The 17,967-nt window shown below is 47.9% G+C and overlaps 1 protein-coding gene across 1 annotated transcript in view; it reads left to right on the top strand.

Annotated features, from left to right (window-relative positions):
- LOC116978255 (solute carrier family 22 member 4-like) overlaps positions 1 to 17,967 on the top strand; it is a gene marked incomplete at its 3' end in the record, with an annotated part of 165,746 nt that overhangs the window by 146,777 nt on the left and 1,002 nt on the right. The window contains 4 exon segments of the mRNA XM_033029256.1: positions 7,982 to 8,136; positions 8,736 to 8,907; positions 13,806 to 13,885; positions 13,888 to 13,931. Coding sequence (XP_032885147.1) covers positions 7,982 to 8,136; positions 8,736 to 8,907; positions 13,806 to 13,885; positions 13,888 to 13,931 — 451 coding nt within the window.

The raw sequence follows: 17,967 nt of genomic DNA on the forward strand, positions 1-17,967 counted from the left end.
TATCATTGTTATCATTATCATAGCCATTTCATTTTATGTTACTTTACTGATATTGAGCGACTTTGCTGCTTTGGGATGTGGAAATATTGGGAGTTAAGATCGGACTACTCCATGCGGATGCGAGGACAACGTACCTTGGTGCAATGGGCACTCAAGGTTCGGTTGGGACATTGGGGACCTCAGGTCCGGGGACTCAGGTTTGAAAGATGGTTAAGTGATATGTGTCACGACCGTTTGTTGTGTGTATACGTGTGTATGTATTTTTTTCTTTTTTTTTTCTTTCCCCCTTTTACCACCCACACACCCACTCTCAGCAGCTGGCTTCGATGCGCTCTTCCATTTAAATCTGCAGTATTACAGCGCTCTGCCCACTCGTTTGGATATAGCTAAATATGGCCAACACAAACGACACTCTTAGATTTGTCTCGTGGAACGTGAGGGGAGTGGGGGGTCCTACTAAGACTGATAAGATCTTGGCCCACTTGCAATACCTTAAGGGCGATATATTTTTTATTCAAGAGACACACCTTCGCAACGAGAGGTAACACGGCTTAAGAGAGGCTGGATTAGCCACTTATTTCATTCAAAATTTAATTATAGGGCTAGGGGTACTGCTATCCTGATTCGTAAAAACGTTATGTTCGAACCACAGAAAACGGTGGAAGACCCTGCTGGCCGCTTTGTCATGGTCTCTGGCAAACTGCAAGACACACCTGTCATATTGGCCAGTATTTACGGTCCCAACTGGGATGACAGCTCATTTGTAACCAAATGTTTTACATCTCTCCCAAACATTGAAAATTACCACATCATTGTGGGTGTAGATTTTAATCTGGTCCAAGACTCTATACTGGACAGATCTTCGAACAAAGCCTCCACTTTAACTAAATCAGGTAGGACTTTGCATGCTTTTACCAAACAACTTGGGCTCACTGACCCATGGAGACATACATTTCCCACGACTAAATTATTTTCATTTTTTTCCCACGTGCACCGTACCTATACCCGTATAGACTTCTTCCTCTTAGATAACAGACTGCTCTCCAAAATTAAATCCAGCGAGTATCATAGTATCGTGATATCAGATCACGCTGCGACTTCCCTCGATCTTCACTTTCGTAAACGAACTAACCCCTTTAAACAGTGGAGGTTCAACTCCTCATTACTAGCAGAGGCTCACTACAAGCAATTCCTGCACTCTCAAATCATTTTATATTTTGAGCTGAATGACTCGCCGGACATAGCAAGAGGTATACTCTGGGAAGCTTCAAAAGCTTATATTAGGGGCCAACTTATCTCTTTTGTCTCCAACCTGAAAAGAGCCGAAACGTCCCAAATGGCAGACCTGTTACGAAAAATAAAGGACATTGATGATAAATACGCATCTGACCCAGACCCTAATTTTTATAAAGAACGCCTTAGGTTACAAATAGACTTTGACCTCATGTCTACCAATAAAGCCAAGTTACGACTGCTTAAATCTAGGCAACACTTTTTTGAATCTGGGGATAAAGCTGGGAAGCTTTTGGCCCATCAGGCCAGAACCGAGGCGACTTCACGGCTAATTCCAGCCATTAGATCCAGCTTAGGGGAGATTCATACCGATCCTCTTAGAATTAATGAAGCATTTGCTAAATTTTACGCTGAGCTATACGCTTCCGATTGTCCTCCCACTGCAGATGACATGTTCCGTAGTATGACGTTTCCCCGAATTGACGATGAAGCCACGAGAGTCTTGGGTGGTCCCATAACTGTCACTGAGGTCCAAGCAGCCATCACATCGCTGCAAAGCGGAAAGTTGCCCGGCCTTGACAGCTTCACTGTAGAATATTACAAAGCTTTCTCGGCTCTCCTCGCACCAGTCCTGAGAGATATGTACAATGAGGCTTTTTTACATCGTCGCCTACCGTCCACCTTGTCGTTGGCTACTATCTCCCTAATTCTTAAAAAGGAGAAAGATCCTCTGCTTTGTAGTAGCTATAGACCAATTTCACTCCTGAATGTGGACCTCAAAATCCTCTCTAAAGTTCTTGCGCTCCGTCTTCAACAAGTGATGCCCTTTATTATCTCATTAGATCAAACAGGGTTTATGCCAGGCCGACAGTCCTCCCACAATACTAGGCGTCTCCTTAACATCATCCATTCACCAAGTAGTGAGACCCCGGAGATAATGGTCTCCCTCGACGCCGAAAAAGCTTTCGACAGGGTCGAGTGGAAGTACCTATACGAGGCGATGGACAGGTTTGGCCTCGGCAATAGTTTCATTTATTGGGTCAGTCTATTATACTCGTCCCCGGTGGCCTCAGTACAAACAAACGACACACTGTCGCCCCACTTCCCCCTTCGGAGAGATACCAGGCAGGGTTGCCCGTTATCACCACTTCTGTTTGCTGTCGCGATAGAACCCTTGGCAGTTTGGTTACGCTCAGAGAAGGGCTTTAAAGGTATCACACGGTTTGACACAATTCATAAAGTCTCATTGTATGCGGATGACCTGCTCCTGTACATCTCGAATCCAGTCAGCTCTCTCCCTGTGATTATGAATATTTTAGAACGGTTTGGGGTGTACTCTGATTATAAACTTAACTACCAAAAAAGTGAACTATTACCGATTAACTCATCGGCTAAGCAGCTCCCTCGCTCTTTAACCGCATTCAAATGGGCGGAGGACGGATTTCGCTACCTCGGCGTTTTTATCACAATACCTATATTTAATATGTTCCGCACAAACTTCCTGCCTCTGGTTGAGAAAGCTGAAAGAGACTTTGGCCGCTGGTCAGTCTTACCGTTATCCCTCGCGGCCCGGATAAATCTGGTCAAGATGGCCGTCCTACCCAAATTCCTGTACCTTTTCCAGCATGTTCCTATATTTATCACTAAATCTTTTTTTGATAAATTAGAAAGGAGAATATCTAAATTTTTATGGGGTAGCAAACCGGCCAGAATTCGAAAGACGCTACTACAGTCTCCTAAGAGTGACGGCGGTTTGGCACTTCCTGACTTTAGGCGATACTACTGGGCTGCTAACTTGCAAAAAATCCTGTACTGGATGAATGATGATTGCGACCACCTGCCGACCTGGGTACACATGGAAAAGGCGAGTTCACATCTCCCGTTGAGGTCTGTCGTATGCTCTCAACTCCCCCTTTCTATAACATCTGTGGGTGCAGGCCCAATTGCGTCCCTCTCGCTCAAGATATGGAGTCAATTTAGGAAAAACTTCGGTTTACAAGGCCCTTCCATCTTGACCCCACTGCTTAAAAATCACATCTTTAAACCTTCAAGTACAGACTCCGCATTCAAAACCTGGCATAGTAATGGCATCAGTAGTATCAAAAACCTATACAAGGATGGCATTTTTTCGTCTTTTGCGGAGCTTTCGTACAACTATAGCCTCCCAAACTCCCACCATTTTCGTTTTTTCCAGATTAGGAATTTTGTGAAGAAGATATTCCCCCATTTCCCAAATCGTCCCCCTGAAACCCTGACCGATTCCATCCTAGCTCTAGATCCCAACCGGAAGAAATGCATCTCTTTTTTGTACAACTTGTTAGGGTCGGTTATATTGAAACCTTATACCTCATTAAAAGCTGCGTGGGAGGGCGAGCTGAATATACGAAACTAACAGACCAGCAATGGGACTCTGCCTTGGATTTGATCCATTCTTCCTCCATATGTGCCTGTCATGGCCTAATCCAATGCAAAGTCCTTCACAAAGTCCACTACACAAACGCAAGATTATCTAGAATATACCCTGCTGTTAAAAACACCTGCAACAGATGCAATCAATCCCCTGCCAACCATAGTCATATGTTTTGGTCTTGCCCTAAGATAGCAACCTTTTGGAGGAGTGCTTTCGACGTGCTAAGCAGAGCCTATGGCCAGACTATTCCTCCAAACCCACTGTGAGCTATTTTTGGTATTCCCCCCAACACCAACCTCTCTGTTGCATTGAAGCGGGTCCTGGCTTTTACAACCCTGTTAGCCCGGAGACTGATTTTGCTTAACTGGAGACTTGCCTGTCCCCCGACACACGCCCGCTGGATCAAGGAGGTGCTCTACAACTTAAAGCTTGAAAAACTTAGGTTCTCTCTCAAAGGCTCTACCAAGACATTCCTAGATACATGGAACCCTTTCCTGGAACTTGTTAACTCTCTTAACTTGTTTCCGGACTCGGAAGAGGACTGAGTGCCCTCTATCACAGCTCTGTTTTATTGCAGCTGCTATCCCCTCAACCCCTCCCTCCCCACAAATTTTTTTAAATTTTCTTTAATTTTTCATTTCTATTTATTTATTTATTTATTTATCTCTTATTTTTATTTTATTTTATTAATTTTTTTAAACGTATTTGTGTGGATGTGTACGTATGTGAGTGTTGTTTGTCCCCGGGTGGCGAGGGTGGGTAAGGGTAAGGCTAAGGGTTTTGAGGGTCGTTTACATACTGTTGTACAATTATGTTCTGATTATCACTGTCTGTTATCATTGTATGTATGCAAATTGCTGTTAAATTCAAAATTCAAATAAAAAGATTTAAACTAAAACTGCGCACAATACTCCAGGTTTGGTCTCACTAGGGCTCTGTACAACTGCAGAAGGACCTCTTTGCTCCTATATTCGATTCCTCATGTTATAAAGGCCAACATGCCATTCGCTTTCTTCACTGCCTGCTGTACCTGCATGCTTACTTTCATAGACTGATGAACAAGGACCCCCAGATCCTGTTGTACTTCCTTTTCCCAACTTGACACCATTTAGATAGTAATCTGCCTTCCTGTTTTTGCTACCAGTGGACAACCTCACATTTATCCGCTTTAAACTTCATCTGCCATGCATCTGCCCACTCCCCCAACATGTCCAAGTCACCCTGCATTCTCATAGCATCCTCCTCACGGTTCACACTGCCACCCAGCTTTGTATCATCTGCAAATTTGCTAATATTACTTTGAATCCCTTCATCAAAATCATTGATGTATATTGTAAATAGTTGCGGTCCCAGCACCGAGCCTTGCTGTACCCCACTAGTCACTTCCTGTCATTCTGAAATGGACCAGTTAATCCCTACTCTTTGTTTCCTGTCTGCCAACCACTTCTCTATCTATGTCCGCACTCCACCCCCAATACCATGTGCCCTCATTTTGCCCACTAATCTCCTATGTGGGACCTTATCAAACGAGGCCTGTTTCCATGCTGTGTCTCATAACTAAACTAAGCTAAATGTGTTCAAATACATGCATATGTTTACGTGGATACTTTGGTCAGTAAGCGTGCAGTGCTGTATATAATTGAAAGCTTTATTCTGTGTAGATGGGTTATGCATGCAACCTATAATGTAGTTACCTCATCACCACTAACCACGCCCCATCATATTAGTATAACTAGTATCCTCCCTTTGTTCCTCCCACTAGGTCCCAGTACGCCTGAAGGCTGGATGCAGTCAGTGCTGGGACGTGTGTGCCATGTGCTATAATAAACTACCAGTAAAGGTTACAGTGTGTCAGCAATCACTCCTTTACATGGCGTCAGAAGTTTAAAACTCGCGTTTCCCGTTTACCGGTTTTCATTTATTTTGTCCCCGTTAGTGCCCAGTTTTGGGTTTCCCTTGACATGGCATCCTCATGCCGAAAGCCATCTCCCCTTGTCTTCGACGCTGACATTGCGGAACGATGGTCGACTTTTGTGATGGACTACACTCACTACGTCAATATTGCGCACCGGAACGACCCAGCCGCGGTCAAAGCATCACTCTTGCTCAACCTGGCCGGTCCCGACGCAATGAAGAGAGCTCAAGCCTTTGTCTACGAACCAGCGGTCCTGGATGACAACGACCAACCGGTCGAGCCAGCTGAATCGGCCGACGACCCGGTATGTCTTTTGCGCAAATTCGCGGAGATATGTGACCTGCCCTCCAACCGTATACTGGAGCGGGCCAGGTTCTTCTCACGCAAGCAACAGCCGGATGAACCTGTTGAATGCTTCATCGCCGACCTGCGGCACCTTGCCCAGCGGTGCCGATTCGAAACCATGCGCGACCAGCTCACCAGAGACATTCTCGTTACCGGTATGATCGATCAGAAGCTGCGTGCCGACCTGCTGCAACGGCCTGACCTAACCCTGACTCAGGCAATGCATGCGTGCCGCATTGCCGAAGTGGTCACCCCTCCTCATGGACAGAGGGGGTCTGACAACCGAGCCATAAATTTAACTGGTGTTGCTGGACAACGACGGATGAAGGACAACTTTCGCCCTCCACCGCGGCCCGTTCGTACACCCCGGGACCCAAGATCTAAAAAGTGTCCTAACTGCAACTACGTGCACTCCTCAGAATCACAGTGCCCAGCCCTTGGGAAGACCTGCAATTTCTGCGGAATCGCTGCGTGGCTTGTATTTTGATGCCGCCCACATGGGTCATCCCGGGGCAGATGCCACCATCTCACATGCCCAGGAACAGTACTACTGGCCGGCCATGGCTAAATACATCCAGGCCAGGGTGGATTCCTGTCCGGACTGTCACTCGCTTGCCCCGCATCAGCAAAGACAGCCACTTTTGCAGCAGCCTGCCCCTGACATGCCCTGGTCTTCTCTGGCGGCCGATATCTTCGACTGGCGTGGGAGGCAATACCTTGTGCTAGTAGACTCTTACTCGAATTGGTTCGAGGTGGACCTCCTCCCTGCCATCACCTCCGAGATGGTGATCAGCAAGCTTCGCCGCCACTTTGCCACGTTTGGTTCCCCTGTTCGGCTGCAGACAGACAACGGTCGCCAGTTCACCAGCGCCGAGTTTCGAGCATTTGCAACAAAGTGGAACTTTAATCATTTCACTAGCAGCCCGGAGTACCCGCAAAGCAATGGTCTGGCTGAACGGGCGGTCCGCAGCGCTAAGCACCTGCTTGAACAGACCCGCCTCTCGAACGGGGATTTCTATCAGGGTCTCCTGAACCTTCGCAACATTTCCAGAGACAGTACCATGGGATCCCCTGCCCAGCGACTCATGTCCCGAGTTGTCCACCCTCCGATGCCTATTGCCCAGCAGTCCCTGATGCCTAAAGTCCTGCAGCCTGCTGATGTCCAGAAACGTATTGCCCAGAAGCACGAGATCCAGCGACGATCGCATGATAAATCCTGCCGCCCTCTTTCTCCACTGATGCCTGGACAGGTTGTCCGTTTGCAGACGCCCACCGGCTATTCCCGACTTGCCACCGTCGTCGGGTTTGACAGCGCGCCACGGTCCTACCTCGTGGATTTCGAAGGGACTGTATACCGACGCAGCCGCCAGCACCTGTTGGCGGTTAACGAGCCCAAACCACCTCCTGCGATTCCGTATAACCCTCCATCGCGTGTCGAGCCTTCCTCCACTAACGTACCATCTGCTCCCTGCACGCCACGGTCGGTCCTTTTGCCTCGGATAGCCCCCCCTGCTCCTCCCGGTTTTGCTCCCCAGGCTCTGTTGTCCCCTGCAAGGTCTTCTCTCTCTCCAACTTCAGCTCGTTCTACCCCTTCATTCTCACCTGGCTCTCCTGTGCCTCTCCGTTCCCCCTTCAAGCTGGGTTCCCCACCCATCTTCTCTCCCCCTCCTGTTTCTGCTCCTGTCCCTCCTCCTATTCTTTCGGGCGGGGAGGGTGAAGGTGCTGTGCGCACTCGCTCGGGTCGGATTGTAAAACCTCCGGCTCGCTACGGAGAATATGCTTAGCTTTGCAGGTACTGTATAATAAACCTGCTACTGTAGTAACTTGTTTGAATTGTAAGGGAAAGGATGTAGATGGGTTATGCATGCAACCTATAATGTAGTTACCTCATCACCACTAACCACGCCCCATCATATTAGTATAACTGTAGTATCCTCCCTTTGTTCCTCCCACTAGGTTCCAGTACGCCTGAAGACTGGATGCAGTCAGTGCTGGGACGTGTGTGCCATGTGCTATAATAAACTACCAGTAAAGGTTACAGTGTGTCAGCAATCACTCCTTTACATTCTGTTTTCCAGGTTTGGGAGGAAGATTGTTTTGTTTGGAACTATAGGGGTACAGATTTTATTCAGTCTGCTTATCACATTGTCACCCAGCTGGGAAATCTTCTGCCTGATCAATTTCCTCAGAGGCATCGGTGAGATTTCAAACTATGTGACTGCGTTTGTGCTTGGTAAGTTTCATTCATGGAAGTTACATTCATGCTATTTCTTCGCTCTTTTTCTACATTTAATTATTCAGTTTTGATTGCGATCAGATCTCTCGGAGAAAATACACGCGATCACAGGTAGAACATACAAACTCCGTACAGACAGCATCCTTAGTCAGGATTGAACCCGTGTCTCCGACTCTGAAAGCACTAGAAAGCATGAATTCTACTGCTGTGCCACTGTGCTGCCCTATTATGTATGGCAATATCTTACTGATCAGTATGGAGAAAATGAATTCCACTGCAATTTGGTACACATGATTAAAAAATGTATCATTAAACCATTATCAAAGAGGCTAGATGTTGTCAGAGACATTCAAATGCCCTGACACATGATTAAAAATAAAACTTTGTTCTCTATTATGTGCTACTTTTTAATACATCTTGGTGCTGTTTGATAAGTGGCCTCATTAAGGTGAAATTCTTCAAGCTTCACATGGCTTGGTTTATGGTTAAGCAGGTAATTTAATGTTGGCAACTTTTAGTTGAATATAAAAGTTCCAGAGGGGCAGTGAATGAAAATGAACTCACGAATCACTGAACCTTGTTATATACTCTTGCAGGAACTGAACTTCTGCAGAAATCCATTCGAGTTACATACTCTACACTTGGAATTGGCTGTTTTTATGCCGTGGGTTACATGATGCTGCCTTTTATTGCCTATTTCGTGAGAGGATGGAGAATGTTGATATTGATCCTGAGCCTGATCGGTTTGCTGTACATTCCTTTGTGGTGGTATGTAGAACTTTCAACCTGCAACCCAATTAATCAGTAGGTAGTGACCTTACAATGCTGGTGTCACTGGGATTAATTCTGATCAAGATAACCAAAATATGACCATCGAAAAACCCCCTCACCTGTATCTGTCTGAAGATAGGTCTCGACCTGTAAATCACCCATTCCTTCTCTCTAGAGATGCTGTCTGTCCCGCTGAGTTACTCCAGCATTATGTGTCTATCTTTGGTGTAAACCAGCACCTACAGTTCCTTCCTACACATTTCAACCTATCACCTGCCAGTCGATAGTCTGTCCACTGTGTTGGAGATGGAGAAATCAAGAACAGGGAGAGAGGTGTCAGAGAAGGTGCTATAAGGTGACATTAGCTCCTCTCCTGTCCTCCAGGACCCCGTCTGCGGCTAGAGAAGATGCAAAGATCTTTGTCAAGGCTCCTGCAATCTCCTCTTTCAATAACCTGGGATATGTCCCATCAGGGCAGCACGGTGGTGCAGCGGTAAAGTTGTTGCCTTACAGAGCCAGAGACCTTGGTTTGATCCTCACTATGAGTGCTGTCTGTACGGAGTTTGTACATTCTCCCTGTGACCGTGTGGGTTTTCTCTAGGTTCTCCGGTTTCCTCCCACACTCCGAAGACATACAGGATTCATGCAATCTCCACACAGACAGACCAGATGTCAGGACCATACTGGGGTCTCTGGCACTGTGAGGCAGCAGTGCTACCAGTTGCGCCCCTGTGCCACTCTTATTGTCCTGGTCTCTCGTTTAGAATCCTCTGCCCAGGAGATAAGCCTGCGTCCGTTTGTTTGCTTGTTCATTTGTCCCGGTTAAGCCGCTGTGCACACGGCATCCAGCCAACGGTCGTTAGTCTTTTTATTATTTTTCTCACCTTTAATTTAATGTTAATTTCATGTTTTCATGTACCTTGTGTGTTGTGACTGTTGGCAGATCAATTTCCCCCATGGGAATGAATAAAATTTTATCGTATTGTATCATATTGTTAAGAATATAGCGGTAGGTAGACAAAAATGCCGGAAAAGTCAGGTGTTGAGGCAGCATGTTTGAGAAGGAACTGCAGATGCTGGAAAATCAAAGGTAGACAAAAGTGCGGGAGAAACTCAGCGGGTGCGGCAGTATCTATGGAGCCAAGGAAATAGGCAACATTTCGGGCTGAAACCGTTGTTCAGACTGATGTAGGATGGGGGGGGGGGGGGGGGGGCGGGGGGAAGAAGAAAGGAAGAGGAGGAGCCAGAGGGCTGAGGGAGAGTTGAGAAGGGGAGGAGACAGTGAGAGCTACCTGAAATTGGAGAAGTCAATGTTCATGCCGCTGGGGTATAAACTGCCCAAGCGAAATATGAGGTACTACTCCTCCAATTTCCGGTGGTCCTCACTCTGGCCATGGAGGAGGCCCAGGACAGAAATGTCAGATTCGGAATGGGAGGGGGAGGTGAAGTGCTGAGCCACCGGGAGATCAGGTTGGTTATTGCGGATCGAGCAGAGGTGTTCGGCGAAGCTTGGTCTCACCGATGTAGATCAGCTGGCATCTAGAGCAGCAGATGCAATAGATGAGGTTGGAGGAGGTGCAGGTGAACCTCTGTCGACCTGGAACGACTGCTTGGGTTCTTGAATGGAGTCAAGGGGGGAGGTAAAGCGACAAGTGTAGCATTTCTTGCGGTTGCAAGGGAAAGTGCCCGGGGAGGGGGTGGTACGGGTGGGAAGGGACGAATTGACCAGGGAGTTACGGAGGGAGCGGTCTTTGCGGAAAGCAGACAGGGAAGGAGATGGGAAGATGTGGCGAGTGGTGGGGTCACGTTGGAGGTGGCGAAAATGACGGAGGATTATTTGTTGAATGTAACGGCTAGTGGGGTGGAAGGTGAGGACTAGGAGGACTGTCCATGTTAAGAGTGGGGGGATGGGGAGTGAGAGCAGTGTTACGGGGTATGGAAGAAATCCTGATGAGAGCCTCATCTATAGTCGAAGAGGGGAACCCCCGTGCCCTAAAGTATGCGGACATCTCTGATGCCCTGGTTTGGAACACCAATGCAGTCGTCAATGTAGCAGAGGTAGAGTTCGGGGATAGGGCCACAGTTCACCTTGAACAAGGATTGTTCAACATACCCGACAAAGAGGCAGGCATAGCTGGGGCCCATGCGCGTGCCCATGGCTAGACCTTGGATTTGGAGGAAATGGGAGGAGCCAAAGGAAAAGTTGTTGAGGGTAAGGACCAGCTCCGCTGGGCGGAGGAGAGTATTTGTAGATGGGGATTGGATGGTTCTGCGGTCGAGGAAGAAACGGAGGGTTTTAAGACCCTCCTGATGGGGAAAGGAGGTGTAGAGTGACTGGATGTCCATGGGGAAGATGAGGGAGTGGGGGCCCGGAAAACGGAAGTCATGGAGGAGTCGAAGAATGTGTGAGGTGTCTTGGACATAGGTTGGGAGGGATTTGATCAGGGAGTATAGGATGGAGTCGAGGTATGTGGAAATAAGTTTGGTGGGACAAGAACAAGCAGAAACAATAGGTCTGCCAGGATAGTCAGGTTTGTGGATTTTGGGGAGAAGGTAAAATCGGGCCATGCGGGGCTGGGGAACGATGAGGTTGGAGGCTTGGGAGAGCTGGGAGCCGGAAGTGATGAAGCCAATGATGGTGTTTGAGATAATGGCCTGGTGCTCTTCTGTGGGGTCATGGTCCAAGGATAAGTAGGAGGAGGTGTCTGAGAGTTGGCGCCTGGCCTCAGACCCGTAAAGGTCAGCACGCCAGACTACCGCGGCACCTCCCTTGTCGGCAGGTTTGATCACCCAGTCGGGATTGTTGAAGGGTGAGTGGACGGCTGTACATTCAAGGGGGGAGTGGTTAGGATGAGAAAGGGGAGTGGAGAAGTTGTGGCGGTTGTTGTCCTGCCAGCAGTTTAAAATAAAAAGGTCTAAAGCAGGTAGATGGCCATGAGGGGGAGTCCAACAGGAGGGGGTCTGTTGGAGACGGGAGAATGGGTCATCACTGGGGGGTGTGGACTCTTTCCCATGGAAAAATGTTTAAATGCAGAAGTGAAGGAATAAGAGCTCCACATCGTGGCAGATGTGGAACTCATTGAGGTGGGGACGGAGGGAAACAAAGGTGAGGCCTCTGTTGAGGACAGACCATTTGGTATCAGAGAGGGGGAGGTCAAGGGGGATGGTGAACACATGGCAAGGATGGGGGTTGTGGCTGGAGGAAGCCAGTTGAATGGACTGAGGCGTTGTCTGGTAGGGGGGTGATGGGTGGTCAGGAAGGAGTGGGGTATGAGGACTATAGTGTGGGTGGGGAGGTGCTGGGGTCACATGGAACAACCACTGAGGTTCCCTGTGTTGGGGGGGGGGGGGGGGGGGGGTGGGACTAGGACCCAGCGCAGTCAAACCCGTAGTGTGAGGGTCTGCAGCATGGAGACTTCAGGCCCGGTGCTGTGCCGAGGACTTAGATAAGGTGGCGGCTGCGGCCTGCTGGTGGGCAGCGGAGAACAATCCTGGTTCAAGGCGTACCGTGACCTTATCCCCAAACTCTACCTTGGCTACATTAACAACTGCATTATTGCTACCTCCTGCACCCGTGCAGAACTCACTGACTTCATCCATTTCACCACCAACTTCCATCAGGCACTGAAATTCACCTGGACCATTTCCGACATCTCACTACCGTTTCTGAATCTCACTATCTCCATCGCAGGTAATAGACTACTGACCGACATCTACTACAAACCCACTGACTTCCATGGCTATCTGGACTACACTTCTTCCCACCCTGCTTCCTGTAAGGACTCTATACCCTATTCCCAATTCCTCAGTATACGCCGCATCTGCCCACAGGATGAAGTGTTCCAAACCAGGACATCGGAGATGACCTCATTCTTTAGGGAACGGGGATTCCCCTCTTCGACAAAAGATGAGGCTCTTACCAGGGTCTCCTCTATATCCCGTAGCTCCGCTCTCACTCCCCATCCCCCCACTCATAACACGGACAGAGACCCCTTGTCCTCACCTTCCACCCCACCAGCCGTCACACACAACAGATAATACTCCGACATTGTCGCCACCTCCAACAGGATCCCATCACTGGCCACATCTTTCCATCTCCTCCCCTTTCGACTTTCCACAGAGACCGCTCCCTCCATAACTCCCTGGTCAAATCGTCCCTTCCCACCCAAACCACCCTCTCCCCCAGTACTTTCCCTTGCAACCGCAGCAAATGCCACACTTGTCGCTTTACCTCCCCCCTCGACTCCATCCAAGGACCCAAGCAGTCTTTCCAGGTGAGGCAGAGGTTCACCTTCACCTCCTCCAACTTCATCTATTGCATCCACTGCTCTAGGTGTCAACTGCTCCACATCTGTGAGACCAAGCGCAGGCTTGGCGATCGCTTCGCCCATCACCCCCGCTCGGTTCACATTAACCAACCCAATCTCCCAGTAGCCTAGCATTTCAACTCCCCCTCCCATTCCGAATCCGACCTTTCTGTCCTGGGCCTTCTCCATGGCCAGAGTGAGTCCCACCACAAATTGGAGGATCAGCACTTAATATTTCGCTTGGACAGTTTACAACCCAGCAATATGAACATTGACTTCTCCAATTTCAGTTGGTCCTTGCTTTCTCCCTCCTTCCCCTCCCCAGCTCTCCCACAGCCTACTGTCTCCGCCTCTTCCTTTCTTCTCCCCCCCCCCCACATCAGTCTGAAGAAGGGTCGCGATCAGAAACATCACCTATTCCTTCGCCCCATAGATGCTGTCTCACCCACTGAGTTTCTCCAGCATTTTTGTCTACCTTCGATTTTTCCAGCATCTGCAATTCTTTCTTAAACAAGAATATAGTGGTAGTAATTTCACATCCTTTGATGCTTCAAGAATTCTGTTACAGAATACCTTGTTTAATTCTAGGTTTATTCCTGAATCTCCACGCTGGCTACTGTCGAAGGGAAGGGTTAAGGAAGCAGAATCAATAATTCGATTCATGGCAAAGAAAATGGCATCACTCCACCAGCAGTACTTTTCACCGACGATGAGGTATTGGGGCAAGACCATTTATTTCATTGCTACGTGGTTGTTCAGTTCTTTAATACAGAGCTCGGTTATTTTCATATCGAGTGGATGTGGAGAGGATGTTTCCACTTGTGGGAGAGTCTAGGATAGATAGATAGATAGATATAATTTATTGCCACACAGCCAGGCTGGTGGAAATTTGGGTTGTCTGCAGCGATACAATAATAAAGAACACACAACCACAATAAAACTGTAACACAAACATCCACCACAGCATTCATCACTGTGGTGGAAGGCACAAAATTTGGCCAGTCCTCCTCCATTTCCCCCCCGTGGTCAGGACCAGAGTCCAGAGTCAGTCCAGGATCGGCTCTTCCTCACCGGAGACCGCGGCTTTAAGTTGTTGTAGGCCGCAGGCCGGCGGTCGAGATTTAAAGTCCCCGCCGCAGCCAGAAGCACCGTAGACTGCAGGGCCGGCGGTCGAAGCTCCCCTCCAGGGGTGATGGTAAGTCGATGCCGGACCCGCGGTAGAAGTCGGCCGCGGGCCGGCAGTGATGGCTACTTCTTCCCAACGTGAGATCCCGGGCTGTAGATGCCGCACCAGCTGGATCTCTGCAGACCGCGACTTCAGGCTGCGACTTCAGGCTGCCGGCTGCCCCGGGCCAGCGAAACGGAGCGCTCCCCTCCAGCGAGCCCCAGCGAGGGCTCACCCGCCCCACGCCGAGAGTCCACGCTGTGCCCACCGCTGAAGCCCCGGGCGCGTCTCCGGGAAAGGCCGCGTCGATCCTTGATGTTAGGCCACGGGGGAGGCGACCTGGAAAAACGCGCCTCTCCGTGGAGGAGGCGACCGAAGCGTTTCCCCCTTACCCCCCCACACCACCCCCCACACAAAACACACAAAGAAACATTAAATACAGACTTTAAAACATACTAAAAAAAAATTAAAAAGTTGAAAAACTGACGAGCTGCATGACATGGCTGCTGCCAGAGCAGCGCCCCCCTCCGCTCCGGATCAGATGTTGTAGTCTCAGAATTAAAGGACGTTCCTTTAAGAGGGAGACGAGGCAGAATTTCTTTGCCAGGTCACAACTTAAGTTTAGGGTTGGATGAACAACTATACTCAACATAGAAACATAGAAACATAGAAATTAGGTGCAGGAGTAGGCCATTCGGCCCTTCGAGCCTGCACCGCCATTCAATATGATCATGGCTGATCATCCAACTCAGTATCCCGTACCTGCCTTCTCTCCATACCCTCTGATCCCCTTAGCCACAAGGGCCACATCTAACTCCCTCTTAAATATAGCCAATGAACTGGCCTCGACTACCCTCTGTGGCAGGGAGTTCCAGAGATTCACCACTCTCTGTGTGAAAAAAGTTCTTCTCATCTCGGTTTTAAAGGATTTCCCCCTTATCCTTAAGCTGTGACCCCTTGTCCTGGACTTCCCCAACATCGGGAGCAATCTTCCTGCATCTAGCCTGTCCAACCCCTTAAGAATTTTGTAAGTTTCTATAAGATCCCCTCTCAATCTCCTAAATTCTAGAGAGTATAAACCAAGTCTATCCAGTCTTTCTTCATAAGACAGTCCTGACATCCCAGGAATCAGTCTGGTGAACCTTCTCTGCACTCCCTCTATGGCAATAATGTCCTTCCTCAGATTTGGAGACCAAAACTGTACGCAATACTCCAGGTGTGGTCTCACCAAGACCCTGTACAACTGCAGTAGAACCTCCCTGCTCCTATACTCAAATCCTTTTGCTATGAAAGCTAACATACCATTCGCTTTCTTCACTGCCTGCTGCACCTGCATGCCCACTTTCAATGACTGGTGTACCATGACACCCAGGTCTCGCTGCATCTCCCCTTTTCCTAGTCGGCCACCATTTAGATAATAGTCTGCTTTCCTGTTTTTGCCACCAAAATGAATAACCTCACATTTATCCACATTATACTGCATCTGCCAAACATTTGCCCACTCACCCAGCCTATCCAAGTCACCTTGCAGTCTCCTAGCATCTTCCTCACAGCTAACACTGCCCCCCAGCTTAGTGTCATCCGCAAACTTGGAGATATTGCCTTCAATTCCCTCATCCAGATCATTAATATATATTGTAAATAGCTGGGGTCCCAGCACTGAGCCTTGCGATACCCCACTAGTCACTGCCTGCCATTGTGAAAAGGACCCGTTTACTCCTACTCTTTGCTTCCTGTTTGCCAGCCAGTTCTCTATCCACATCAATACTGAACCCCCAATGCCGTGTGCTTTAAGTTTGTAAACTAATCTCTTATGTGGGACCTTGTCGAAAGCCTTCTGGAAGTCCAGATACACCACATCCACTGGTTCTCCCCTATCCACGCTACTAGTTACATCCTCGAAAAATTCTATAAGATTCGTCAGACATGATTTACCTTTTGTAAGGTAAAAAACATCTCCCGAATCTATCTCCACATTCTTTATATTTGTAATCTCCTTTCCTTCTTGCTCTTTTCTCCCCTTTCTATTAGTTTATAGTCTCTCTTAAAAAAAGTTTTAAAAAAAAAATCTTTGTCATAGGCTGGTGAATGTGGATTTATTTGCCGCAGAAGGCTGGGGAGGCCGTGAATGGATATTGTTAAGGCAGAGTTAGATAGATTCTTGATTAGTACGGTTGTCAGGGGTTAGGGGGAAAATGCAGGAGAATAGGGTTAGGAGGGAGAGATTGATCAGCCATGATTGAATGGCAGAGTAGACATAATCGGCCGAATGGACTAATTCTGCTCTTATCACATGATATCTATTCATAAGGTGATTACTCCTTGATATTGAGCCTTCTCTACCTTTCAGTCTGAAGAAGGGTTCCGACACAAATCGCAACCTATTCCTTTTCTCCAGATGCTGTCCGACCTGCTGTTACTCCAAAGTTTTGGGTCTCTTTGGTATAAACCAGCATCTGCAGTTCTTCCCTACAGAACCGCTTGATATTGTTTCGTCTGACAAGTCTGTCCCACTTCCTTTGTTTTTTGTTATCCACGTGTTTTCAGATGATAAGTCTTCACCAAGTTAATCGATCATTAAAAATTTAATAATGTAAACCTGACTTCACCCAAAAACAAAATGACGTACATTTTTGACCACACTTCACTGCAGAAAAATTAGGCATGAATATCCTGACAAATATGCAGCTGTATTATAACAACTGCACAAATAGGGCAGCACGGTGGCGCAGCGGTAGAGTTGTTGCCTGACAGCACCAGAGACATGAGTTTGATCCTGACTATGGGTGCTGTCTGTACGGAGTTTGTACGTTCTTCCTGTGACCTGAGTGGGTTTTCTCTGGGAGCTCCGGTTTCCTCCTACACTCCAAAGACGTTTAGGTTTGCAGGGTGATTGGCTTGCTAAAATTGTAAATTATCCCTGATGTGTTGGATAGTGTTGTGTGTGGGGATCGCTGGTCGGCGCAGACTCGTTGGGCCGAAAAGCTGGTTTTCTGCCCTGCATCTCTACACTAAACAAATCTAAAGGAGATCAACATGAACTGTGTGTCGTGACCTCTCAATGGATAAAATTATTTTTGATTTTTTTATTAGCAGTAATTTGGAGATAAGATCGCATTTGCCTCGTTCCATTATAAGAGGTTCAGGTTTATTAGTGTCGGGTGCATGTAAGTACAGTGAAATGTTTTGTTTTGCCTGCTATCCAATCAAGTCAGATAATGCTATCCATAAATACAATCAAACCAAACTCAAGCACAATAGGCTGAGTAAAGATACAGAATGCAGAATGTAGTTCTCAGCGTTATAGATATACATTACATAGGATCACTCTCAGATCATTAGCAAGATTGTTTCACTAATTCTCTCTCTGATTCTTGCCATTTTCCCATGGGCTTTATCCTATAAACATTTATTAGTAGAAAACGGCTCTATTGCGTGATATTGAGAAAGGAAAAATATTGAGCTTTTGAGTTCGATTTTACTTTAGACTTTAAAGATACAGTGCAGAAGTAGGCCCTTTGGTCCACCGAGTCCATGCTGATGAGCGATCACCCCGTACACTAGCACTATCCTACACATTAGGGA

The sequence above is a fragment of the Amblyraja radiata genome, chromosome 11 (genome assembly GCF_010909765.2).
Source record: "Amblyraja radiata isolate CabotCenter1 chromosome 11, sAmbRad1.1.pri, whole genome shotgun sequence".
NCBI lineage: Eukaryota > Metazoa > Chordata > Chondrichthyes > Rajiformes > Rajidae > Amblyraja > Amblyraja radiata.